Below are 27,664 nucleotides of genomic sequence, written 5' to 3' on the forward strand. Positions count from 1 at the left end.
AGCGCTCGGCCACGCCCCCTTAGGTTCCGCCTGCGCGCGCAGGCGTCAGAACCCTCACTTCCGGGGCGTGGCCCCGCGGGTGGGGGACTGGCAGAGGCGGTCGGGCAGTGGAAGTGGACTTACCCGGTTTGACTGCACCTTCGCCGCGAGCAGGAGCTGCGGTGCCCGCGGACCTCGGCCGTGCGGCTCCCGGAGCGAGCTCGACGCTGCGGCTCGGGCCTCGTTCCCCGCCACGCGGCGGGCAGCGTGTCCCGGAGCCTCGGGCACGCCAGGTGAGTGCTCTGGCCGCAGTGCGCCCGCTCCGCCCCAGGAGCCTTGTGATGCCACCTCAGGCGCTTGTCCGTACAGATGTCACCCGATCCGGGAACGCGTTGAAAGCGTCCTCGCCCCCACCCCGAAACCTCCGCCCTGTAAACTCTTCACGGCTTGGGTGTTGGGATTCGGCTGCTTTTCGTACAATTTGTTGGTGATGTACTGCTTCTTGGTGGTTTACTTATTTCTCCTTTGTATTTGTTCTTAGTTTTAAAATGTATTGCTATTCTGTGTGTATGATGTAGATGTGGGCTCGCGAATGGAGGTCAGAGGGCAGCCTGTGGAGTTGGTTCCCGTCATCCACCTCTACAGGGGTCCCAGAGTTGAACTAAGGTTGCCAGGCATGCTGGGCAAGTGCCTTTACCAGCTGAGATAACTCACCGGTTTTTGTTTTGTTTGTTATTTGTTTTTTGTCTAGGTGTAATACCTAAACAAAGATCTTTCTTTTTTCTTCTTTCGTTTAGTTTTTTTATTTGGAGACAGTTTCTCTGTGTAGCCCTGGCTGCCCTAGAGCTCTTGCTTTGTAGACCAAACCGGCCTCAAACTCAGAGATCGTCTTCTGACTTCTTCTAGTGCTGGGTTTAAAGATGTGCGCCACCACACCATGCTTAAAGTTGGCTATTTTCTTACTTTAGAGCCCAGTGTTCTAACGAAGGCTTATCACCTTTTTGATTGGGTACTGTGGAGAAAATTTATCCCTCGAAGCATTTGTTTCATTAAGTATGTGACTGCAAAACTGCATACAAACATAGACTTGTAATTTTAAAAAGGCCGCAAAGAGAAGTCTTCATCATGCAACAAGGCTCACATAGGAGGTTTATTGGAAGAGGAGAGGGAAGGGGCAGAGAAAGGAGCAGAGAAGGGGGCAAAGACTGGTCCTTGGGACAAGAGTGACAGAAGAGATAGAGGAAGGAAAGAGAGCAAGAAAGAAAGAGAGGGGGAGAGAGGAAAAATGAGATGGGAGATGGGCAGGCCCATCTTTTAAAAGGGAAGGTAGCGAATGTGTATGGGAGGTGCTCTTAGTGGCTACAACTGAGGTCGTATTCTGTCAGGACTGTAAGGGCAGGCCAGTACCGACACCTAAATGATGTCGTTTTCTCTTAGAATAAACCTTTAGTTCCTGCTGGAAACATTGATGTTTCAGAATGTGTGCACTTAAAGCAGGTGTCAAGAAATATTCTTGTCATGTTACTAGAAGTCTAAATGTCTCGATATCCTGTTGTGTTTTCTGAAGCAAATGGTTTGGTAATTAGTAAATTTTCATACCAAGGATTAGGAGCAGAACTTCCTCCTACCGACACTGGCAACTTGTGAACTGTATCATGCTTAAAAAAAAAAGTCAGCGTTGATCAACTTTCAGTCCTCAAAGACCACAAAAAACCCTGTGAACCTTTGTGGCGTTTATTATCCAAGAAAGTTGTAGCTGTGTGTATAAATACAATCTTCAAAGGATTTTGTATTTGGTTTTGAAACTGCTATCAAAATTTTGATAAATATTAAGGAAGGATTAGAGGATCTTGTTGAATTTACTGTATTTGTGTTTAAAACAGCATGCTTTTTGTTTTCTTTTCTACTTGACTGTGAAAAAAGATATGATTCATGTAGATGAAATGCTAAATGGATTTTGCTTGTGGTGTTTGATATGGCTTGAGTGCTGCTTTGAAGTTACTTTTCAGTTGTTACACTTACTAATTAATCTGTTTTGTTCAAGATGAACTGAAAGTACCAACACCTGTAGAGTGGATTTTTTTTCCTGAAGAGGTTTATATGTGTATGCATGCAAGCATGCATCTTGTATTTTAGTAATGATATCTTTATTATGCTTGGGTGTTTATCATTTGATGGTTATAACGGCTAAAAAAAATCTATACCATGCTTTGTTCTGGGGGGAGGGATGTCAGTTTTTGTGCTTATTCTTGTCATTGGTGACTGGGTAAATTACAATGTAGCCATTTTCACGTTCCAGAGGTGAACTTCCTGAAATTGCTTGTCTGCCTGTAGCCCCTTTGAAAGTCCTTTTTCAGGTGGCCTTAAGACCTGAGTTCAAAGCCTGTAAGCCAGCAAGGGTTGAAGGAGAGAACTGGCTCCAAGGTTGTCCTCTGACCTCCACATGTGTCATGTTACACACACAATAATAAAAAAAAAAAGTTGTATGGCATATTCAGATGCCTTCAGGAGGATGCTGGATTAGGTTTTTGGTTAGAGACTTTATTTTTAATAATGTGTATATGTGTGTGTGTTTGGGAATGGGCACAGGTGAATTAGAAGATATCAGATCCTATGGAGCTGGAGTTACAGGCAGTTACTCGGTCACTTTTTCTTTTAAATTTTTTTTTTTTTTTTTTTTTTTTTTTTGGTTTTTTTGAGACAGGGTTTCTCTGTGGTTTTGGAGCCTGTCCTGGAACTAATTCTTGTAGACCAGGCTGGTCTCGAACTCACAGAGATCTGCCTGCCTCTGCCTCCCGAGTGCTGGGATTAAAGGCGTGCGCCACCACCGCCCGGCTCTCTTTTAAATATTTTTTATTATTTGAAAATAGACTATAGTCAGGCGGTGGTGGCGCACGCCTTTAATCCCAGCACTTGGGAGGCAGAGGCAGGCAAATCTCTGTGAGTTCGAGGCCAGCCTGGACTACAAGAGTTAGTTCTAGGACAGGCTCCAAAGCTACAGAGAAACCCTGTCTCAAAAAAAAAAAAAAAAAAAAAAGAAAGAAAGAAAGAAGAAAATAGACTATATTTATACAGTGTTTTTTGATCATACCCATCCAGCACTACCTCTAACTCTCCTAGTGCCCCCATCGCCCCAACTTCAGATCCTCAGTTTTTATTAAAGACCATTCTTTGGCAGCCATCAGCTGCCAATAACTAACTCCTCATGTTGCAGAGGTGAACTTCCTGAAATGGCTTGTCTCTAGCACTTTTGAGGACACCTTGCCAGGCAAGCCTTACATCATCAGTTCAAATCCTGGCACCCAGGCAAGGGTGGAGAGAGAATCCACTCCACAACGCTGGCCTCTGACCTCCACATATTTGTATGGCACTCAGTTCTTTATTGCTAGCTTTTGTTTATTTGTGTGTGTATAGTTGAGACAGGCTGTGCTGTGGTCCACACTGGCTCTGTAGCCAAGGATGAGACCTCTGCCTTCACTACCTCAGCTATTCAGTCTATTTCTGTCTGTATCTTCAAAGAAAATCCTTGCAACTTGTTGCTCCCTAAATGTTTCTTGAGTGGTTGACCTGTGTTCACTACAGTAAAAATGGCAGTTCTCAGTGGAGCCCAGCCTAACAGCCTTTAACAGTTACATGGCTACACCCTGTTGGCTATCCTACTGCTCAGCATTTGGATTTCTTTTCTCTTCTCTGCAGCTCTTTAGTTGCTGGCCTTTCTTTTCTTTTCTTTTTTCCTAATTGTACATTGGAGGTGGGAGAATGAGGTAGTACTTTGTCTCTCTGTGGAGGAACTGTTCCCTGTCAGATATTAAGTTTGTTAAAACAGCTCTAAGGTTTTTTTTTTAATGTAATTAAATTTATGCTTGAATTAAAATTCCTGTTGTAGCTTTTTCAGTTTGAGTAAGTGAAGTGAATTTAGTTATTGGCTTAATTATATGCAAGTCTTGTAAACAAAACGGAGCATGTTGGGTAATTAAAGGAAGGACTTGGAGATGAAGCAGCAGATTGTCTTTCTAACAACTAAGATTCTGAATTTTGAGGCAACAGTTTTTGAGCTAGTAGGTAATGTTTACAGTTAATAGTAATTGTAACTATTTAATTAAAATTTTGCCTCTTAGCTTTTTCCTCTACATAGATTCTCTTCCCCAAATACTGCCAGATACTATACTGGATAAACCATTTTCTGTTTTCCTGCAGTGGACTTTCAGAAATGATAAGGGAAATTGAAGAATTTCATAAACACAAATGTTAATATTCTGACTTAGGATGCTGGAGAGATGGATCAGTGGTTAAGAACACTGACTGCTTGGGGCTGGAGAGATGGCTCAGCAGAGGACCTGGGTTCAATTCCCAGCACCCACATGGCAGCTCACAACTGTCTGAAAATGCAGTTCCACGAGATCTGACACCTTCACACCAATGCACATAAAATAAAGTTAAATAAATCATTAACAAATTAAAAAAAAGAGAACACTTACTGCTTTTCCAGAGGACCTGGGTTCAATTCTCAGCACCCACATGGCAGCTCCCAACTGTCCCTAACTTCAGTTCCAGGGGAATCTGACACCCTCACACAGAAATACATGTAGTCAAAACACCAATCTACATAAAATAAAAATTATTAAAAAATATTCTGGCTTAGATATTGCTACAGTAATAGAAAGTGATGATTTTTTTAAAAATCTGACATTTAGTGAAATAAGGGTGCTTTAGTAGTATATATGTAAACACTTTGTTTTCTCTGCATGTTATCTGTTAGTGTGGCCTTGGGTTGACTTTCTGTTACTTGTCTATTAGAATGGTAACTCTAACAGGTGGCATAGTAACTCACCTGTATCCCAGCACTTGGGAGGCTGAGCAAGAGGGAGCTGGTGTGACACTCAGCCATTCCCCCTGCCTGAAAAAAAGAAAGAAAAATAGTTGGCTTGAAAGGAATTTTATCTGACTGGAAAGAGAAATTCAAAACATACAGTAGAAGAAGGATAGGAATAACTTTTATGAGCTTTGAGTCTTGAACCATGACCCTCCCCCCAATAAATAGAGCAACTTATCCAAGGCCATAGGGATCAGCTGTCCACTTCCAGAGCAGGCCAGGTTCCTCTCCACCTATGCCACTGCCCAGACTAGGCATCACCATAGTGCTGAGATGGTTTCAGGGCAGAAGTAATATTGGAGGAATCAAATGGGCCTGGAGAGATGGCTGCACTTCCCAAGGACCCAGGTTCAATTCCCAGCAACCACATGGGTGCTTCCAAGCATCTGCAATGTCAGTGTTAGGGAGTCTGATGCCTTCCTCTATCCTCTGTGGGCACTGCATGCACTTGGTGCACACACATTCAGGCAAAACACCTAAATACAAAAAGTAAAAATTCAAAAAGCTAATCAAATAATAGTCCCGACTTGGTGGGTTGAACTGAGGATCAAGGAGTGTGAGGTTTGGGGAAACAGAAGCTAGACCAAGGGAAAGGGGTTTTGTAGTTAGGACAACACTAGCAGCAGTCATCCATTCAAAGGTGTTTTGAGGTCTGTGTGCCAAGTGTGTCCTTAGTGCTGAGTGTACAGCAGTTAACAGAGGTAGGGTCTCTGCTAAGGAGCTTTATTATTAAGGTGAAATATCTGTGGTTACAACTTGTGCGACGGTCGTTTTGTAAGTTACCACACAGCCTACTGCTAACACACATACAGCTACTGCACAGCCCACTGTTAGCACACACTCAGAGGTACCGCACATTCTACTGCTAACACACACACAGTTACTGTACAGTTTACTGTTAGCACACATACAGTTACTGCACAGCTTACTGTTAACACACACACAGTTACTGTACAGTTTACTGTTAGCACACACACAGTTACTGCACAGCTTACTGTTAACACACATACGGGTCCTTTCTTACAAAATTCATGCTCATTTTTAGCATGAATTGAACTTGCTTTTGGTTTTTGTTTTTCAAGACAGGGTTTCTCTGTAGTGTAGCCCTGGCTGTCCTAGAACTTGCTCTGTAGACCAAGCTGGCCTCAGACTCACAGAGATCTGCCTGCCTCTGCTGCCTCCCTAGTGCTTAGATTAAAGGAATGCACCACCACTTCCCAGCCTTATATATATATTTAAATAGTTTTATTTTTATTTATGCATATAGGCGTGTGCCTGTGTGAATTTATGTGTACCACTTGCAGGCAGGTGTCGACGGAGGCAAGAGGATGTTGGAATCCTGAAATAGAGTAACACACAGTTGTGAGCCACTGTGTGCAAAAGCAGTCAGTGTCCTTAACCACTGAACTGTGTTCCAGCCATGTAATAATTATCCATTACTGCCCAATAGTTGCATTTGGATATTTTATTGTGTAAATTGAGGTTTTTTTTCCCCACCCTCTGGTTCCCGAATAAACACACAGAGACTTATATTAATGATAAAAGTTTGGCTGATGACTCAGACTTATTATTAACCAGCTCTTTTAAATTAACCCATTTCTATTATTTTATGTTTTACGATGAAGCTCATGGCTCATCTTGCTTTTCTGGTGACTGCTGGTGTCTCCCTCAACTCTGTCTTTTCTGCCTTGTATTCAGTTTGGCTTTCCCGCCTAGCTGTATTCTGCCTTGCCATAGGCCAAAGTAGCTTTGTTCATCAACCAATAAAAGCAACACATATTTGCAGTGTACAGAAGGACATCCCACATCATCTCCCCTTTTCTGTCTAATTAAAAAGGGAGGTTTTAACTTTAACATTGTAAAATTACATATAATAAAACAGGTATCAAGCAAGAATTACAGTTACAATATTTAGTCTATTTGTATTTGGCCAAATTAAAGAAAATACTCTATTCTATCTTTGTTTAAAAACTTACTTTGTCAGTGTTGGGGCAGTTGTGCACTGTGGTGTATGCACATGGAGGTCAGGACAGAATGGTCTCACTGTCCCCACTGTAAACTTCCTTATTAAAGGAGTCCTGCAAAGTATATTTTTAAGAAGCTTTGTACTTACTTTTTAAGAGATGTATGACATGAAAATGTTTGTTTCTTCTTTTCTTAGCTTACATATAAGCATGAGTCTTCTTATGATAAGTGAGAATGTAAAATTGGCTCGTGAGTATGCCTTGCTGGGAAACTATGACTCTGCGATGGTCTATTATCAGGGAGTTCTTGACCAAATGAACAAGTATCTGTATTCAGTCAAAGATACATACCTCCAGCAGAAATGGCAGCAGGTAAGAATCATGGCTGCTAGGTTTAATACTCAGAAAATTTAGATTGACTTTCAATGCTGTACATGCATTCAGAGAGTATAAGCTTTTTTGTTTGTTTGGCTGGTTGGTTGGTTTGTTTTTCGAGACAGGGTTTCTCTGTGTAGCCTTGGCTGTCTTAGAACTAGCTCTGTAGACCAGGCTGGAGTTGGCAATCTGAATAAGTAAGTTCTAGTGCCAGTGGATGAGTGCAAGCAGGCCAAAAGCAAACGTTCTTCTTCCTGTCCTTTATACAAGCTGCCACGAGAAGATGTGGGTCTTCCCCTTCTACCAATCCAATTAACTAAAAATCCCTAACAGGTGTGCCCAATGTCTTGGCGTTTTTAGTTAATTCCAGAGGTAGTCAGGTTGACAACCGAGACTCGCTGTCATGGTGAGCAGCAGCCCTTTAATATCAACAGTGTTATGACCTCTTCTTCATTATTCTGATTGTTGTAATCTATTAATAGTTTTAAAGTGAAAGTTCTTTTTGTTTCTTTTTTCTTTTTCTTTCTTTTCTTTTTGCTTTTCAAGACAGGGTTTCTCTGCAGCTTTGGAGCTTGTCCTGGAACTAACTCACAGAGATCCGCCTGCCTCTGCCTCCCAAGTGCTGGGATTAAAGGCGTGTGCCACCACCACCTGGCCTTTCTTATTTTTTTTTTTTTTAAGACAGGGTCTTTCTCTGTGGCCCTGGCTTTCCTGGAATTTGCTGTGTGGGCTATGGTGGCCTCGTACTCGATCATCCTGTCTCTTCCTGCCCATTCTTAGGATTAATGGCTTGTACCACCACATCCAAACCCTGCAGTTGATTTTTTAATGTCGTTGCTGAAATTGCAAATGACAACAAATTCTTGCAGAACCTATTTCCTATAGAACTTTTCAAAGCTGATCATATTTGAATCCCATTTAAGGAATTTTAGACACGAGGACCAGGAGAAAATTATTGTTAGAAACCCTGGAACTTATAAAATCTAGTCTAGGTCAGCATTTTCCAAAGTTCAGCTGTTAGAACAGAATATTACAGAAATGAATGGTTCCTTAGGCTGAATTTGTTGTGAACTGTTCATTCCTGGATGCTGTTTAAATACAGTACCACACTCGTCTGTAACACTTGGAGAGAAGTAGCCTCTTTTGGAAAATAACTTTTCCTTACATTGGACTGTCCATATTTATGTTACTGGGAGAGGAACATACTTTAAAAATATATAAATCGCTTTAAATGTATAGCTCAGTATAAAGTTCTAAACATATTAAAACTTTATACTATTAACACTCAGTAGTGTTAAATACATTCAAAATGTTGTACGACCGTTACCCTGTGTAATGAAATTCGATCGTGGTTTTAAAAATTAACTAAACCTGATATACATACCTGAAATCCTAGCACCTTGGAGGCCCAGGCAGGAGAATTGTGACTTTGAGGCCACTGTACAATACTCATGGAACCTTGTTTAAAACCAGAATCAGTTGGTTAAATAGTATAAATCCATCAAAGGGCAACCTGCAGAAGTTTTGTTTTTGTCAAACTTGAAAGTTGCAGCTAACCTTTCAGTTGTTGCATGGTTTCAAGAAGGATTATGTGGGCATTAGCCCGGGCGGTGGCAGTGCAGAGGCAGGCGGATCTCTGTGAGTTTAAGGCCAGCCTGGTCTACAAAGTGAGTTCCAGGACAGCCAGGACTGTTACACAGAGAAACCCTGTCTCCAAAAACAAACAAGCAAAAAGAATTATGAAGGTATCAATTTAATTAGCTAGGATTTGTCTTAAAAGATTTTATTTTATGTGTGTGAGTGTTTTGCCTGCATATATGGCAGTGCACAAGGTGAATACATTGCCCAAGGAAGCCAGAAGAGGACAGCAGATCCCTTGTGGAGTTAACCGATGGTTGTGAGCTGCCATGCAGGTGCTGAGAATCAAACCCGGGTTCCCTGGAATAACACCTCTTACGCCTTGAGACACCTCTCCAGCCCCTTAGCTAGCATTTTAAATCATTCTTTCAGAGTTAATTTTGAGAACAGAAAATCAATCATTGCAATTTTGTAAGATGTTTGATGTAGTTTGCTCACTCTTGTCAAAGTGGGGGCTTCTAACATAGGAAATGGCCCTAAGTTAAAGGAATTTAGTCATATTCTTCTTTGAAACCAGGTTTGGCAGGAAATAAATGTGGAAGCTAAGCATGTTAAGGACATCATGAAAACACTCGAGAGCTTTAAACTGGACAGCACTCCTCTAAAAGCTGCGCAGCATGAGCTTCCGGCTTCTGAGGGAGAAGTGTGGTCCTTGCCTGTACCTGTTGAGCGAAGGTAAGTGGAGACTTTTTAAGAAGCTGACAGCTTTTGCCTTGGCCATATCTGGGGGACAGGGACATGGGGAACATTTGTACTGAAATGTCCTTTTAGAATTGTTTAAATGTGTATCAAATTGAGGTGGAAATTAGCCGGAACTACGGGTGCATGGGCTGAAAGTAGCTGACTCAGCTTACAGACTGAGGACATCTGGGAACTGGATTTTTCTTCACTCTGTAACTGCTGGAAAACCATGCATGCATCTGTAACTCATATTTTCCACATCTAAATTGAGGGATTTAGACTGGCAGGCTTTTGAGCCTGCTTGGCTTTCTTTGACATTTATGCCCAGTTTTCTACTAAGAGACAGCAAATGAATAATCAATAAAGTGCCAGGTGGTATCTGGTGGCACGTGTCTTTAATCCCAGCACGTGGGTGGCAGCAGGAGACAGACCTCTGTATTTAAGGCCCACCTGGTCTACAAGGTGAGTTCCAGGACAACCAAGACTGCACAGAGAAACCCTGTCTTGAAAACAAACAAAAAACAAACCAAAGCAACAACAACAAAAACCCCAGACAACTAAGGTACACTGACTTTAGATAACTTTCTTTGCGTTGAAGTATACCCTGAGATACTTGAGAATAGGCCCTTTTCCTTTTTGTTCTTTTTGGTTTTTGTGTGTTTTTATTCATCCCACATTAATCAAAGAGCCACTAAATATGGAGGTCTAAATTCTGCCACTGAGTCAAAATGAAACAAGCAGATTATATATGAGCGTGAGGCACCTTCCATGAGATTTTGAAATTTCCACCGGTATTTATTTTTATTTACCTATTTATATTTTGTCTGTATGTATATGTGTATACCACCCGTGTGCCTGGTGCCTGCCATATTTACATACTTCCATGTATCGTTTCCTGGCCTGTCCATGTTTTGAGGTTGATAAAGTTCTCCTAGTTCCTGAAACTGGAGTCACAGGCAGTTGTGAGCTGGAAACTGAGAATCCAGGTCCTCAGCAAGAGCAACAACTGCTTTTAATTGCTAAGCCATCTCTTCAGCCACCACCTTTTTTCCCCTTTTCTTTCTTTGTTTCTTCCTCCCCCGCCCCCTCCTTTTTTTTCTTTTCTGTTTTGAGTCAGGGTCTAATTATATAGCCCTAACTTTGGATTTGCTATGTATGCCTGGTCTCGAACTCACAGTGATTCATGCACATGCCTCTGTCTTTCAAATGCTAGGAGTAAAGGTCATGTACCACTGTACCCAACTTTCATCCTAGTCATTTAGAATAGGGAAATTATTAAAACCTTTAGCTAAACCACAAGATTATAATATATTCTAAGTAGAATCACACTGAGTTGCTTGTGTAGCCCTGGTAGAAGAAATCCAGCATTTGCATTTTGGTTCTTCTGATGAACATTGTTTTCTGATAACTGCTCTTTGCTGTACAGTAATGTCCTAAATAGGAGTGACTTTTACTTTCCCTTGTTTCTAAAGTATGACAGTACTGCATCCCTGTCATTGGCCATAGCAGTTTACCTGGGTTTTCAGCATCCTAAGTTTGTGCTCGGTGTTTGCCTTGACTTCTTTAGTTCTTTTCATTAGCTGGGTGTATACCCTGCTCCTTCAGGAATTAACTATGATTTTAATGATCTTGTGTTGTTTAGACCCTCACCAGGACCTAGGAAACGCCAGTCTTCTCAGTACAATGACCCTAAACCACATAGTAACCGCCCAGGCACAGTCGTCAGAGTTCACCGTCCGTCTGCACAGCATCTTCACAATGACAGAGGGAAAGCTGTTCGTAGTCGGGAAAAGAAAGAACAGAATAAAGGAAGAGAGGATAAGGTAAATGTTATGGCCTTCGAAAGTGAAAGGTGGAGCTTGGGAGATGGCGCAGTGGTTAAAGTACACTTAGTGCTCTTCCTGAGTTTGATTCCTAGCACCTCCATCAGGGCGCTCACAATCTCCTCTGCCTCCATCTCCAGAGAATCCCACACCAATGTGACATACTTAAACACACACACCAACAAAAGTGAGATTTACTTACTTGATGTATTTGGATGTCTTGTCTGCATGTTCATTTTCACATCAGAAGAGAGCACTGGATCCCATAGGACTACAGTTACAGACAGGTGGAAGGGCCATGTGAGTGCTGGGAATTGAGCTCAGAACTTCTTGGAGAGAAGCCAGTGCTCTTAACTACTGACTGTTCTCTCCAGTCCCCATGAAACAAAATGGTTTTTGTTTTTGTTTTGTCTTTTTTTTCCCCCCAAGATAGGGTTTCTCAGGGTAACAGCTCTAGCTGTCCTGGAACTTGCTTTGTAGACCAGACTAGCCTTGAATTCACAGAAATTTGCCTGCCTCTGCCTCCCAAGTGCTGGAACTAAAGGCTTGTGCTACCACTGGTTGGCCAGAACTAAAAATTAATTTAATTTTTGCTTAAATTAAGTAGATACACATCTATCTATCTATCTATCTATCTATCTATCTATCTATCTATCTATCTATCTATCTATCTATCCATCCATCCATCCATCCATCCATCCATCCATCCATCCATCCATCCATCCATCGATATGGGGGTTGTGAAGTGATTTGCTGATAGTCATTTTATGACTTCTGAGTACAGAAGTCTTCTATATCTCTTTATTCTCCCTTTTTACAAATAAAAACATTTCCTTTGTATTAATTTAGAACTGCATTAGACTTGTAATTTTTGCTTTTGTTGTTTAATGTAATTTAGAAAACTTGGGGAAATAAAACCTGCCATATTTACATAGTTCCATGTATCGTTTCCTGACCTGTCTATGTTTTGAGGTTGATAAAGTTCTGCTAGTTTCTTATCTGAGGTTTGTTTGTCTGTTTGTTTTGAGGGGGGTGGTTTTGGTTTGGTTGGGTTTAGTGAGGTGTCTATCAGTCCTCTTGTTCCTAATTCCCAAGTGTTGGGATTCTGGGCCTGTGTTCCTTCACCTGTCTTATTATCCTCTTCCTTTCTTAAGGCTTACTGTGCTGAAAGGACTCTGGGTTTCCTGTGCACTTGGGAAATACTGCACCACTTCCTTCTGGCCTATGGTGTCTTAGAAAAAGCTACATTGATTAATTAGAATTGGTTTTCCTTGGCCAGGTGTGGTGGTAATACCATTGGTTTGGGAGGTAAGAGGGTCAGAAGTTTGACTTGTGTTAGGTTTACACCAGGAGACCATTCCATAAACAAAATCACTTTGGTTTGATCATTATTTCTGATTCACAGAAACAAAATACAAACTTTTAATTAAAATTTCTTCTGTTTTTATCTCCTCATGTAGAACAAATCACCTGCTGCAGTTACGGAACCAGAGGCACATAAATTTGACAGCACTGGATACGACAAGGACTTGGTAGAAGCTTTGGAAAGAGATATAATTTCTCAGAATCCCAACGTTCGGTGGTAAGTCACATCACAAGATAATTGAGCTGATGACAGTTTTGGAAGATGGAGAAAATCTGGGTATGTGCCAAAGATCTGTCTTTGAAGACAATTAGAGGATCTGCGGTATAAGCAGGACATAAGTGGAAAGCTGCATCACCCACATGTTGTCTTGAGATTTTTATTCCTGTTTGTTGTGAGACAGGGTTCCCTGTAGTGCAGACTGACTTCAAAATGGCTGTGTAGCCAGCATGGCATTGAATTTTGTCCTTTTGACCTGAGCGCTGACAGACATACGTTATAGTGGCCAAGTTATATAGTGATGGTGAGGGCTCCAGGGCTTGTGCTTCCTAACCAAGTATTAAACCAATTGCACTACATTATCTAGACTTTAGTTTGAAGTGTTTTTGTATTTTTATTTGTATTTTGCATTTTTAAGTTTATTATTTTATGTGAATGAGGGTTTTGCCTGTGGAGGGCAGAAGGCAGTGTCCTTTCTCCGGGATCTGGAGTTACAGATGCTTGTGAGTTGCATTGTGGGAGTCAAATCTGGCATTCTGTTGAGAGCAGCAGTGCTCTTACCAGTGAACCATCCATTAGGCTCTGTGTGTGTGTGTGTGTGTGTATGTGTGTGTGTGTGAGTGTGTGTGTGTGTGATATTAGGTATTGAACATAGGGTCTCATACATATTAGGCAAGTTCTTTGCCAACAGAATATCCCTAGTTCTTAAGATTCTTTTAAATTAATAAGTCATGGGGCTGGAGAGATGGCTCAGCGGTTAAGAGCATTGCCTGCTCTTCCAAAGGTCCTGAGTTCAATTCCCAGCAACCACATGGTGGCTCACAACCATCTGTAATGAGGTCTGGTGCCCTCTTCTGGCCTGCAGGCATACACGCAGAAAGAATATTGTATACATAATAAATAAATAAATAAATAAATAAATAAATAAATAAATAAAATTAATAAGTCATATACAAACAGGGACTAAGAACACAAATTTCATTTCTTGGGCCCCTTTCTAATGTTGAAAAGATTGAGGTTTGGGTTTTTTTTTTGTTTGTTTGTTTTAAACTTTTATTATTGCCCTGTGGTGGTGCTGCATGCCTTTAACACCAGCTCTTGGGAGGCAAACGCAGGTGGATCTCTGTGTCCAGGAGAGCCAGGGATACATAAAGAAAAAACAAAAAGCAAACAAACAAAAAACCCAAACAAACCTCTTATTCTCATGAAAAAACAAAACAAACAAACAAGCAGAAACTCTTCTTATTGTGTGTATGATGGGGTAGAGCCTGTGCTATGGCACAGATTGGAGATCAGAGAAAACTTACGTGGACTCTCTTCTCACCCACATTTCTATGAGTTCTGAGGACCAGACCCTCACACTGAGCAAAAATGCATTTTGTTTATGTCTGTGACATGTGGTAGATGTTTCTTTTATTATTAGTGGAAGATCCTCAACTTTGTTTATATCTAATAAAGGATCTATTCATTTTTATAGTGTCTTTTAAGAGATCACTTTTCTACAAGTTAGTTGCATTCTGTTACATACTTTTTTTTTTTTTTTTCTTCGAGACAGGGTTTTGCTGTAGCTATCAAGCTATCAAGCCTATCCTGAAACTAGCTTTAGTAGACCAGGCTGGCCTCAAACTCACAGAGATCTTCCTGCCTCTGCCTCCCAAGTGCTGGGATTAAAGGCCTGCACCACCACTGCCCGGGTTGTTACATACTTTCAATTAAAATATTTATACAGTATAAATATACATTATCCTTACACATTATATTTATGCAGTAAAAATCTATTTTTATAATAAAACTGCTGCATACACTAGTAGTACTGATAGGTATTCTAGTGGCTGGGAAGAACTTCATAATGATGTTGATGTTCTTTTACTGTTGGTGTCTGCCTCTTAGTCAAGTTGGAAGCTTAGCAGCTATATCTGCTCTATGCCCTATTTGTTATTTTTTTTTTTTTTTTTTTTTTTTTGCTTTTTCGAGACAGGGTTTCTCTGTGGTTTTGGAGCCTGTCCTGGAACTAGCTCTTGTAGACCAGGCTGGTCTCGAACTCACAGAGATCCGCCTGCCTCTGCCTCCCAAGTGCTGGGATTAAAGGCGTGCGCCACCACCGCCCGGCCCTATTTGTTATTTTTTAAATAGCCATTCTTCTAAGCCATTTGAGTTATGAAATATAAGATAAAATGCTTCAATGATAATGCAGGTTCAGCAACCCTAATCTGAAAAATCAGAAATCCAAAAATGCACCAATATCCACATTTTAAAAAATAATTTATTTTTACTTTATGTGAGTTGGTGGTTTTTTTAAAGATTTATCTATTTACTATATATAATATATTCATTATGCATACAGTGTTTTGTCTGCATGTACACCTGCAGGCCAGAAGAGGGCATTAGGTCTCATTATAGATGGTTGTGAGCCACCATGGTTGCTGGGAATTGAATTCAGGTCTTCTGGAAGAGAAGACCTCTGAGCCATCTCTCCAGCCCTGTGAGCTGGTGTTTTGCTTGCATGTGTGTCTGTGTGAGAGTGTCGGATACCTTGGAACTGGAATTACAGACAGTTGTGAGCTACTATATGGCTGCTGGGAACTGAACTCAGGACCTCTGGAAGAGCGGCCAGTGCTCTTAACTAGTGAGCCATCCCTACAGCCCCCTCAAGTTTATTTTTTGTTTTGTTTTGGTTTGGTTTTAGTTTTCTCTGTGTAGCCCTGGCTGTCGTGGAACTAGGTCTGTAGACCATGCTGTCATCAAACTCAGAGATCTTCCTTGTAAGTGAAGGAGTATTCGATAGGTACCGCTAAAATAACCAGACCAGCTCATAACAACACATATAATTTAATAATTGAAAATGGGGAAACTCACGCGACTGGAGTAAAAGTTCCGATGTCCCGATGTCCAAACAGGTCACTGCGCAGAGAGCATAGGCACCTATCTCCCCCATTTATCTACCTGGCTTCAGGTGGCCACACCCAAGCCAGATGTGATTGGCTGAGCTTCCCCATCACCTCCTGCCTCCTGAGTATGCTCCACCACTGACTGTCTGGTTATTGGGTGTATTTTCAAGTGTAAAGAGATGTAAATGACTTTTTTCTATGGGAACAGGCTTTCTCCTAAGTACTGGCTTGTGTCATTCATTTATCCAACATAGGGCCTTAAGCCACATTTTTTTTTTCAATACAAGTCTTTTATTGTCCCAAAAGACACCCCAAATCGTATTAAAATTCCGAGCTTGTTTCTGGGACTGGTACCTTAGGTCTACTCATCAGCCTGCTGCACTGTTCCCTTTTCAGACACATAGATACCATCCAAAAACTTCCTGATATCCTTGTTCTTAACTGTTGTGGCCTGCTGTATCAGAGCCGCCAAGTTTGAAACAAGTTCAATATCATTTCCTTCAAGGATTAATTCATCCTTCTGGGCTTGAGAGACAGAACAAGCAACGCCTGTCCTCATCCGAACCCTGCGGATGTATTTTTCACCCAAGAAATTTCGGATTTCAACCAAAGACCCATTCTCCTGAATAACGACGTTGATGGGGAAGTGAGCATACACAGACCTCATCTTGTAGCGGAAGCCCAGTGTAACACCCTTGATCATGTTTTGAACGTGGCTGCAGATGGTTCTGACGGTGGCCAGTTCCTTCCTGTTGCCCTACCATTTGTCAACCCGGAGCCTCCTCTTCTTCTTCCCAAGAAGGCTCAGCTCTACGTTGATGTGATTGAAGTCCCTCCGGAGGGTTCCTCTGGGGCCCTTCACAATGACTGTGTGCCCCTTCAGAGTGATGTCCACATTTTCTGGAATGTCGATCGTCTGATTGCTGAGAATGGTCTTCATTCTCGCAGTAGATGGGGCAAAGCCACATTTTTTTTTTTAAGCAAGCAAATACATTATGTTTTAAAAGTTTGGAGAGTTTTAGATGAAATTAATCTGAACAGTTTTTGGATCAGAGAATGCTTAAGTGGTGAGGTGTATGCAAACATTTATGGTCCCAAGCTTTTCAGTTAAGGAAGTACTTAAACTTGACTTAGGTCATATCACATCACAAATTTTCAACTAGCCCGGTGGCATAGAGAATGAATGAATGAGATGTCTGCTCTCCTGAGTTAAACTGAAAACCATTATTACCAAGAACTAAAGACAAAGGTTATCCTCTGTGTGTACTGATTAGAGTGTAAGACTAGTGTTTTGTCTGCGCCATAAAATCCTGTGTGGGTGATGGTTGTCAGGGTGATGATTATAGGGTTGGATATATAATGTAAGGGGTTGGCTGATGAAGTATCTTTTCTTTCAGGGATGATATTGCTGATTTAGTAGAAGCTAAAAAGTTGCTTAAGGAAGCAGTGGTGTTACCAATGTGGATGCCAGAATTCTTTAAGGGCATTAGGAGACCATGGAAAGTAAGTCGTCTGCTATGGAGAGCCGTTACTTACTCAGATTGGAGAAAGTGAAGTAAGGAAAAATTTAAACCAGGTGTAGTAGTTCAAGCCTGTAATCCAGTGCTCAGGAGTCTTAGGCAGGAGGATCACATAGGCTTTGAGGTAAGCCTGGGCTACATAATGAGCTCCAAGACAGCCTGGATTAGAGTAAGACCCTATCTCCCCGCCAAAAAAGTTGAAAAAGTTTATGTTATATTATTCAGAATTTTGTTTTGACCAAACCAGTGCAAGGTTCCCAGAGTAAGAAGTACAGTGTTGGGGACCATTCTGCTCGCATACAGCACACTTAGAGTGACCTTCTGCTGTACTTAGGACCCATTGGCTGTGCGCTCCATTATCACATCACATGACTTGTCATAGTAGTTTGGGAGATGATATGAAAAGGAGCTATTTAAAGGAATGTTAAGAGTGAACATTTATCTGCTTTTTAAAATATCAATTATTAATTAATCTTTTGAATGAATAATAAAACTATCTTAACTGAATTTCACACTTTTAATGTTACTATCTTCCTTTTGTGTAATAGAAAAGGTATTTGTTCCCGTAGCGATGGTGTATACTTTTAATCCCAGCAATTTGGAGACAGAGATAGGTGGAGCTCTGTGTGAGGCCAGCCTGGTCTACAGAGTGAGTTCCACTCCAGTCAGTGCTAAATTAATGAGACCCTATATCAAAAAGTAAATAAGTAAAACTTTGTTATGAAATAGCCTTCATTTTTTCTTTTTGTTCTTTGTCTCATTGTTTCATAAATTTAGTGAAATTTGATACTTGGTATTTTTCATTAGAACAAGGGCAAGCTACTGGACAAGGTTGTGTCCACTGATAGTCCCACTCCTCCAGAGAATAGAGCAGGAGGATCAAGGAGTCCGGGAGGTCAAGGCCTCGTTTGTGTTTATCTTCCTCAAAAAACAGAAAAGGGAAGGAAATGGCAATGGCAGATTAAGTCTTTGCTTACACTGTTACATGATACCCTGCTCTACTCCTACAGGGAGTACTGATGGTTGGCCCACCTGGCACTGGAAAAACACTCCTTGCTAAAGCAGTTGCTACAGAATGCAAGACAACATTCTTCAATGTCTCTTCATCAACGCTGACTTCCAAATACAGAGGAGAGTCTGAGAAGCTTGTCCGTCTTCTGTTTGAAATGGTAACGTTTGAGGCAGCTCTAGCGATTCCGGACCTCTGACTTTCCCCCTTACATGGATAGGATGACACTCTGCTAAGGACCTCTGTAAATATGAGTGATTGGGTTCCTGTTTATTTCCTCTCCTTCAGAGGTGGGGCTGCATCTAGTTGCTGAGCATGTGCACACTATGGCATTAGCATTACTGATGTGCTGTAAGAGTCTAGAATAATTATGGTGTGTGTGTGTGTGTGTGGTGGGGCACAAGGTAGGTGCATACCACCACACTCAAGTGGACATCAGAGGACAGTTTTGTAGAGTAGTTTCTTGCACCTTAGTTGGTTCCAGGGCTCACACTTGTGCAACAAGTGCTTTTATCTGTTTGAACCATCTTTATAATTGTATTTGTTAGACAGCATGCCTAGTTGTGACATGGTAAGGGCTGTATTTTAACAAGCCAAAGATGAGAATCTTTTTTTTTTAACTTTATGTGCATTCGTGTTTTAGCATGGGTGTTTGGTACCCTGGAACTGGAGTTACAGGTGGTTTTGAGCTGCCATGTGGGTGCTGGGAATTGAACACCTGGGTTCTCTGGAAGAGCAGTCTGTGCCATGAAACTTAGATGACCTATCAACTATGCCAACAACCTTGAGTTTAAGATTAATTTTACTTTTAGTTGTGTGCATTTGTGTATGTCTTATGAGGTTTGTGTAAGCATGTGCAGATGCCTGTGGAGGCCAGAAGGGAGTGCCAAATCTCCTGTAGCTGGAGTAATAGGTGTTTGTGAGTGCCCTCTTGTGGGTGCACAGAACTAAACTCCAAATGTTCCCAAAAGCAGTAACAACCATCAAGTAACCATTGAGCTGTCTCTCCCGCTGCCTCCTTGAGTTCAATGACCAATGTTTGAATTAATTTCTTCCATTCTTATTTTGAGTGTCTCTCTCTTTTTTTAAAAAAGATTTATTATTATGTATATAGCATTGTGACTGCACTCCAGAAGAGAGTGCCAGATAGATCTCATTATAGATGGTTGTAAGCCACTATTTTGTTCTGGGAATTGAACTCGGGTCCTCTGGAAGAGTAGCCAGCACTCTTAACTGCTGAACAATCTTTCCAGCTCCAAGACATGAATTCTTAATCATAGTGGAAAGAGTCTTGGGTCATCTTTCTGATACCATCCTGGATCTTACACTTTCTAAGCTCAAATAAGTAAATAATTAATGAAACAAATTAGCCTCATCTCAATTACCCATTTTCTGGAAAACTTTTTCCTGTTTTGGTTTTTATTTCTGCTTCTTCTTAGATGTAGATAGTTCATAAACCAGGATGCAATTTTTAACAGACTTTCAATGGCTTATTACTAGTTCATAGCATAATATCAGTCTAATAGAGATTCTCTAATAATTTTGAAAAAATCATTTTCCCAGCGCTTGAGAAAAAGTGGGAAAGTGTACTGCCAATATCTCAAAATTAAAAAAACTAAGCTTAAATTGGTTGGTTCAGATTCCGTATCAGTCGCTTTCCTAGCAGTTGCCTTTAGCAGGTCCCTCCCTTTCTGAGCCTCCATTCCTTTACGTAGAAGACGTTAATATACAGCTTTTGGGCTCTGGAGACGGCTCAGCTGGGAAAGTGCAACACAAAGGACCTGACAGTGCGCACTTGTGGCCCTGAGCTGGGGAGACAAAGGCAGGCAGGTCCTGGGCACTCTGCTGTCTAGCTAGCTTAGTCTCGTGGTTGAGTCCCAGACCAGTGGGAGATATTACTCAGAATTCAGGGTTGACCTCTGACCTCCACATGCATATCACACTTTAGCCCATGCTTATGCCTTTACATACATAAACTCATGCACATACACACATGCAGTTTACCTCTGTGATAGTGGAAAGTCAACTGATACAAGAAAATTGCTTAATACAAGTCTTTACTCATTGGAGCTTGATATTACATGTTTTAAAATGATTGGGATAACATACACATTATTTTATTTTTCCCCTCTGAGACAGGGTTTCTCTGTGTAGCCCTAGAACTCACTTTGTAGACCAGGCTTACCTCAAACTCAGAAATCCATCAGCCTCTGCCTCCCAAGTGCTGGTATTAAATGCATGTGTCACCACCACCCAGGTTGGATATGTTTTCAAGTGTAGAGTTTTATGTTGTTGTAAACTAATTTATTCTGTGGGAAGAGGCTTCCTCCTAATGCCGGCTGGCATCATTCTTTTCTCCAGACCTAGGGCCTTGGGTTTGCTCTGCATTACAGCTCCACAGTGCTTTTCATATTGAGGTTTACAGCGGCATACCAAAATGCATTCTTTTACCGGCTTCCCCAGAGCTGCCTGGGAAAACCTTAACCATCATTAAATAGATCCCTTTGCATCTATAGGAGTGTGGTACTTGAGTGACAAGTGAGCATTGGCTGTGCCTATAGTTTGGGGTTTTGGCCCTGTAGCTGAGTCAGGGCCCATAGTTAATGTGGACTCCCTTTCTTGAAGACGTAACGCTTCTGCCTCTCCTTCTGACTTGATGATACTTTCTCCTCTGTTTTGAATTAAGAGACGGGGTCATGCCTATATAATCCTGGCTAGCTTAAAATTCACAGCAGTCCTCCTCCCTCATCTGCCTGGATGCTGAGATTATAGGCATGTGCCACCGTACCCAGGTGATGATACTTCTTTAAACATGTTCTCATTTCCCGTGAATGTTGTACAGTACTTAAGACCTGTGTTCTAAGTAATTGATTTAGTTTTTTGAGTCAGGGTCTCATCTATCATAGGGTGGCTTCAAACTCTGTGTGTATCTGAGGATGACACTGAACTTGTGGTACTCAGTCAAGGTTTATTACTTATTTTTTTCAGGCTTCCCTACAATATATATATATATTTTTAATATTTATTTATTTATTATGTATACAATATTCTGTCTGTGTGTATGCCTGAAGGCCAGAAGAGAGCACCAGACCTCTTTACAGATGGCTGTGAGCCACCATGTGGTTGCTGGGAATTGAACTCAGGACCTTTGGAAGAGCAGGCAATGCTCTTAACCACTGAGCCATCTCTCCAGCCCCCCTACAATATATTTTTATCATTCTTTTTCCTGTCCCCCAATTTCTCCCACATTTCTCCCTTTCCTACCAACCCAATTTCATGTTCTTTCTCATTTCAAAAAACATAAAAAATATTTTTCCCTTTATTTTCTGTGTATGGGTGTTTTGCCTGTGTGTATGTCCTATGTGCCATGTGCATGCAGTGCCTGAGGAGGCCAGAAGAGGTGATCACATTCCCTGGGACTGGGACTACAGACTATTTTGAGCTACCGTGTAAGTGCTGGGAACTGAACCTGGGTCTTCTAGAGGAGAAGCCAGTGTTCTCACCTCTGAACCATCTCTCTAGTTCCCTCTTTCTTTAAAAAAAATAATAATAAAGAAGAGAAAAGCCATTAAAACCACAGAGTCTGATTGGTGTTAGCCAACTACTCCTGAGTATGGAATGAGACTTTTTTTTTTTTTTTTCTGAGAATTTGTCTGGAAGTTAGAAATCTGTATTTTTGTTTTGTGTGTATGGGTGCTTTGACTGCAAGTGTGTATGTGTGCCCATGTTCATGTCTGGTGCCCAGGGAGGCCAGAAGAGGCCGTCAGATCCCTGGAACTGGAGTAGATAATGTGAGATGCCATGTGGGTACCAGATAGAGACAGTGTTCCTAACTGCTATGCCATCTCTTCAGCCCTAAAGGCCTGTATTTAACTTTAATGAAAATGTTTTATGATTTTTCATATGACATAAAAAGTAATTGTCTAATTCATTGTTTTGTTTTAAACTTAAACAGAAAATGTGCTGTGTAGGGCTTTTTTAAAGTTACTTTTCCAGTTATTAGACCCACTGAGAGCCTCAGATCAGACATCCTTAGAGGTCTTCCTGATCAGTGCTCTCGTGTGGCTGGCATTGACTTGGGGCAGGCTCATAAGGGGACTGAGGTGAGAAGCAGGAGCCAGAGAGTGCACCCTCACTGCAGCTGTTGGAGCAGGAGTCAGCATTTGGTCTCGAGTCAAAGCCTGTGCTCGTACCGTGATTAGAAGGAAGGTGTGATGAGCCATGTCTGAATGTCTCTTGCTTGGATTCTCGTAATAGTAGGCTGTTACCAACAATGGTTTGCATGTAGCAGAGGTTTCCCTTACCAGAAGCCAGAGCCAATTGGTGTCCATTGATAATCTCTCCACAGTGCCCTCCCAAGCCAAGCAGAACCAATTTGGCATGTGTCCTGTAGCCTTCACTTGAAGCAGAAGAATCAGAAATGGGGGGGTTTGCTTGGTGTGACAACATACAGAATGAAATTTAATTTTCATTCATGTGCTTAGAACACAACAGTAAGCTGGGTGGTGGCGCACGCCTTTAATCCCAGCACTAGGGAGGCAGAGGCAGGCGGATCTCTGTGAGTCCGAGGCCAGCCTGGCTATAAGAGCAAGTTCCAGGACAGGCTCCAAAGGTACAAAAAAAAAAAAAAAACCCTGCCTCGAGAAACAAACAAAAAAAACCACAGTAAAAATTGACTCTTCTAACAATCTACTTAGAAACGTTAAGATACATTTCATGTAAAAAAAAAAGAAAAAGTAAATTTATGTAAAAATGACCATCTAACTAGAATTTTTCTGTTAGACGAATGCTAACAGAATGGTTTCAACCAAGCTTTTTCTAGAACTTGAGACTATCTACCAGTACCTCTAAATGTCCTACCATAGTTGTTCATATAATAGGGTATAGGATAATCCTATATTTATCACACACATACTTTTTGTTGTTGTTGTTTTGTTTTGGAGAGAGAGAGAGAGCCAGTTTATATAATGGAAAAAAAGATGATGTCTGTGTTTTCATTAGAAGCTATGTTTTAGACTGTGACATCTGAAATCCCAGCAGGAGAAATGGACTCAGGTCACCTTTAGCTATAGAGCAAATTGGGGATACCTGGGATTAATAAATACCTGTATCCAAAAAAGGAAAAGATGGGACGAGATGGCTCAGTGGTGCTTGCCATCAGGCTTGTCAACCTGACTTTGATCCCTGAGACCAAAGTGGAAAAAGAGATTGACCACCTGCAAGTTGTCCTTATGTAAATACGCTCTGTTGCTCTTCTACACCCACACATACATGCACACACACAAATAAGTGTAATGAAAACACTTAAATATGATGCCATGGCCTCTTTTATTTCCTTTAGACAAGAGGAAAGGTGTATGGCAGCCTCTTTAGTTTGCTAGTTTTTTTTAAAGATTTGTTTATTCCTATTTTCTGTGTAAATCTGAATGCCTGTGTGTATGTCTGTGTGTTGTGTGTGCTGGTTCCCACAAAGGCCAGAAGAGGGTGTCAAATTTCCGTAACTGGAGTTACAGAAGGTTGTGAGTTGCCTGTCTGCATGCTGGAAACTGAACTTATTAGGCTCGCCACAAGAACAGCAAGTGCTCACGTTTCCCAGTTCCTACAAATTGTTTATTTCAGTGACACCGGGCAGAGTATGCAAGCACGCTATCACTAGGTGTATTCCCAGCCTCAGATTATTTTTAAATAAGAAAAATCAAAACCCTAAAACCTGCTATTGCTTGGTTTCTTCCTTTAGGCTCGGTTTTACTCTCCAGCTACCATATTTATTGATGAGATAGATTCCATTTGTAGTCGCCGAGGGACTTCTGAAGAGCATGAAGCAAGCCGAAGGGTGAAAGCCGAGCTGCTGGTTCAAATGGATGGTACACATATGTCTGTGCATAGATTGGGAATGGAGCTGTTTGTCGTGCTAGTCCAGCACATTCATTATATGTTAGGACTCCAGAAGGATGAGAGAGGAGGCATTCCGGGCAAGAGATCCGTAGCAGTAAATGGATAGATGTTCTTGAATGTGTGGCATATCAGAAATAATGGCATCTACACACCACTCTTTGGCATATATATTGATTTTTTATTTTTAGCCACAATAAGTAGACATAAAATGCAACCAAATTGGCCTTAGAAGTTTTGTATGTACTTGGAATGCTTCCACACATAAATTGTGAATACATTTTTATTTATTTATTTTTAAAGAGTTATTTATTTATTATGTATGGAATGTTCTGTCTGCATTTATGCCTGCAGACTAGAAGAGGGAGCCAGATCTCATTGTATATGGTTGTGAGCCACCATGTCGTTGCTGGGAATTGAACTCTGGACCTCTGGGTGAGAGCAGTGCTGTTAATCACTGAGCCATCTTTCCAGCCCTGAGTGCATTTTTAATGAGTGTGTGTTTTCATGTATGTTTGTGCATCTTGTGCATACCTGGTGCCAGAGGAGGCCAGAAAAGGATGTCACAACCCCTGGAACTAGAGTTGTAAGCTGCCACATGGTGCTGGGAATTGAACTCGGGTCCTCTGGAAAAGCAGTCAGGGCTCCTACCTACTAAGGTGTCTCTCCAGACTGATAGGTTTGTTTGTTTGTAACGGGGTTTCTACACAGTCTTGGGTGTCCTGAGATTCTTCAAACTCAGAGATCCACCTGCCTCTGCCTCTCAAGTGCTGAGATTTAAGGAATGCATCACCATGTCAAGTGATTTTTTTTCTTTTTTAAATAATTGGTAAATTAAGTAATTAGATGAGCTGATGTTTTCATTAAATCCCTCTGAGTTGTATTTTTGTGTACTGCAAAACCTCATTTTCTTGGGTCACATACTCACGTGAGTCTTAGGGACGCTGGAAGACTGCACCGCCTTGCATCACTGTGTACAGCTTCATAGTCTGTAAAGAACTGAGCTTTATTTCATGAATCCCACTCAGTAACTTTTATTCTCCCTACCCTTTTAGGTGTTGGAGGCGCCTCAGAAAACGATGACCCTTCCAAGATGGTTATGGTTCTGGCAGCTACTAATTTTCCCTGGGATATAGATGAGGCTTTAAGGCGGCGTCTTGAGAAAAGGATCTACATTCCTTTGCCGTCAGGTATCATCAGAGAGTTTGTAATTGAGAACGGATGGTAGCCTTCCTTGAGGAGGCAGATGCATGCGCTTGCCTGTGTGGCTGTTTGGCTAGATCTAGAACTTGGAAGTCTTGATAACTGGATGAGTACACTTGCTCCAAGAATTGGAAAACAATTCCCAATACTCCGTGGGCTTGAGGTGGACATGGTGGCTTTTGCCTGTAAATCCTAGTACTTCTAACTGAGGCAGGAGGATAATGAATTCAGGGGCAACCTGAGCTACATTCTGAGGCCATCTTTAAAACTGTATCAGAAAGTAGGTTATTGCTTGAGCAAAATTAGCAATATTCTGTTCCCCTTGAAGGCTTATGTTTTAAAATGTTTCTCCTATCAGCAAAAGGCAGGGAAGAACTGTTAAGAATAAGTCTTCGAGAGCTGGAATTGGCTGATGATGTTAACCTTGCAAGCATAGCAGAAAACATGGAAGGTTACTCGGGTGCGGACATTACCAATGTATGCAGGTGTGTATTTCTCTCTCTCTTGTTTTGTAAGCATAAACTTCAGTTGTTGGTGTTTATATTGTAGGCAAATGACCTACACTGGCCAGGTGATATAGCTCATTTGTAGGGTGTTTGCCTAGCATGTGCAAGCCCTGAGTTTGATCCCACGTACTACAAAGAACCCAACCCTACACTACACTATATTTATGGTTACAAGTTGGTTTTAAGTTAGTGTTAACAGGTCTTGCATTTGATGGTCCCCAGTCCACTTGAAAGCTGTAAGTTCAAGAAGCTTTGCTTCCCTGCAATATTAGATGGGAAATGACTGAAGTGTATTTAATGTTCTCACAGGATTGCATAGACTGTAATACTATAGTCTTGTGTTTTCAGTCACTGTGCCTGAAATGTTTTGTCCAGTTGGCTCAACATGGTGTGGCCCCGCTCCAAGTCTCAGGGGCTTGCCTACCTAGCTTCCTCATTGCTAAGTGAGCACATCACTCAGAACATGAGGGTCAGAGAGTATATATGCAAATGAAGTTACTGCCTCTACAAATATGGTGACCACAATTAAGGATGAACTTGGTCTGAGAAAGAAGTTACATGATCTGGTGTGGGGGTCAGTAGAATACATGCTTAACTTACACTAAAGCCCTGGAGTTGGTCCTCAGCACTACCTAAGGTGTGGTGGCTCAGGACTATAGGACTATAATCCTAGTGCTCAGGACATGTAGGCCTAGGAATCAGAAGTACACGAATCGTTAGCTACACTGCCAGTTTGAAACCAGTCTGGGCTACATGAAACTCTTTCTCAGAGTGTAACCCTGACTGTCCTGAAACCTACTCTGTAAACCAGGCTGGCGTTGAACTCAGAGATCCACCTGTCTCTTCCTCACATGTGTGCGCCACTACTGCCTGGCTTATAAAAGACTTTCTTGATGTGAAGCTTCCGTAATAGAAAGGACAGGGAAAACATGCCTGACCTCATTTTCCTGGAGAAAATGTTTAATTTTCTAACTAACATTCCTTTCTGTCCTCATGGTAAATACCTATTCTTTCTTAAACACATAAGGAGATGAAATTGCAAGCTTCTTGATTTTTTTTTTTTTTACTTTATCTTGGACTGTATATTCAGTATTTAATTTTGGAAGATTTCATTGCTAGAAAGCAACTCAAAGCAAGCCTTGTTTTCCAATGTAAGGTGCAGTGCAGTATTAATGTATGTATGTAATATGTGTAAGATCTTAGAGAATGACAGTTTTTTAAAAAAATTCAAGTAACATTTTGGGCTTTTTTAAAACTTAAACCCTAGGGACGCATCCTTGATGGCCATGAGAAGACGTATTGAGGGTCTAACTCCAGAAGAAATCCGAAACCTTTCCAGAGAAGAAATGCATATGCCTACCACCATGGAGGATTTTGAAATGGCTTTAAAGAAAGTCTCTAAGTCGGTATCAGCTGCAGATATTGAAAGATATGAGAAATGGATAGTTGAGTTTGGATCATGCTAGCTAACGTCTCACATGTAAACTCTCAGAAATCTGCCTTAAGTCTTTGAAAAATAAGTAAATGTAGTATTTCATTGCACTGAGTGCTATATTTTTTTAAACTTTCATAATGGTGTGATTTTTAAACTCTTTCAGGTTCTGAATAAAGGCAATGTTTTTAAGCTGCACAGTGTTTTCCTCTAGAGCTGCTTGATTTCTACTAACTATAGCATCTCTCCCTGCTCTTTGCTGTTCTGTGGTAATAACTGAAAGCTGTAAACACTCTCAC

The 27,664-nt window shown here is 41.3% G+C and overlaps 1 protein-coding gene and 1 pseudogene across 1 annotated transcript; one reads left to right on the plus strand and one right to left on the minus strand.

The window, feature by feature from the left end:
* Positions 1–73: 73 nt before the first annotated feature.
* Positions 74–27,557, plus strand: Katna1 (katanin catalytic subunit A1). The gene is made up of 11 exons (XM_057761412.1): positions 74–272; positions 7,014–7,188; positions 9,347–9,504; positions 11,153–11,333; positions 12,794–12,915; positions 17,201–17,306; positions 18,334–18,492; positions 24,070–24,196; positions 25,280–25,414; positions 25,786–25,912; positions 27,201–27,557. Exons 2-11 carry the CDS (start codon positions 7,027–7,029, stop codon positions 27,397–27,399), a joined length of 1,476 nt encoding a protein of 491 aa, XP_057617395.1. The 5' UTR covers positions 74–272; positions 7,014–7,026; the 3' UTR covers positions 27,400–27,557.
* LOC130870478 (60S ribosomal protein L9-like) lies at positions 16,083–16,748 on the minus strand (annotated as a pseudogene).
* Positions 27,558–27,664: the final 107 nt, after the last annotated feature.

The sequence above is a fragment of the Chionomys nivalis genome, chromosome 2, assembly GCF_950005125.1.
Source record: "Chionomys nivalis chromosome 2, mChiNiv1.1, whole genome shotgun sequence".
NCBI lineage: Eukaryota > Metazoa > Chordata > Mammalia > Rodentia > Cricetidae > Chionomys > Chionomys nivalis.

Excerpts from the sequence above, each read along its gene's own strand:
- Katna1 (XM_057761412.1), top strand. The coding sequence starts at position 7,027 with ATGAGTCTTCTTATGATAAGTGAGAATGTAAAATTGGCTCGTGAGTAT. Across the intron at positions 17,307-18,333 it reads GCATTAGGAGACCATGGAAA|GGAGTACTGATGGTTGGCCC; the intron begins GTAAGTCGTCTG and ends CTACTCCTACAG. Across the intron at positions 24,197-25,279 it reads GCTGCTGGTTCAAATGGATG|GTGTTGGAGGCGCCTCAGAA; the intron begins GTACACATATGT and ends CTACCCTTTTAG.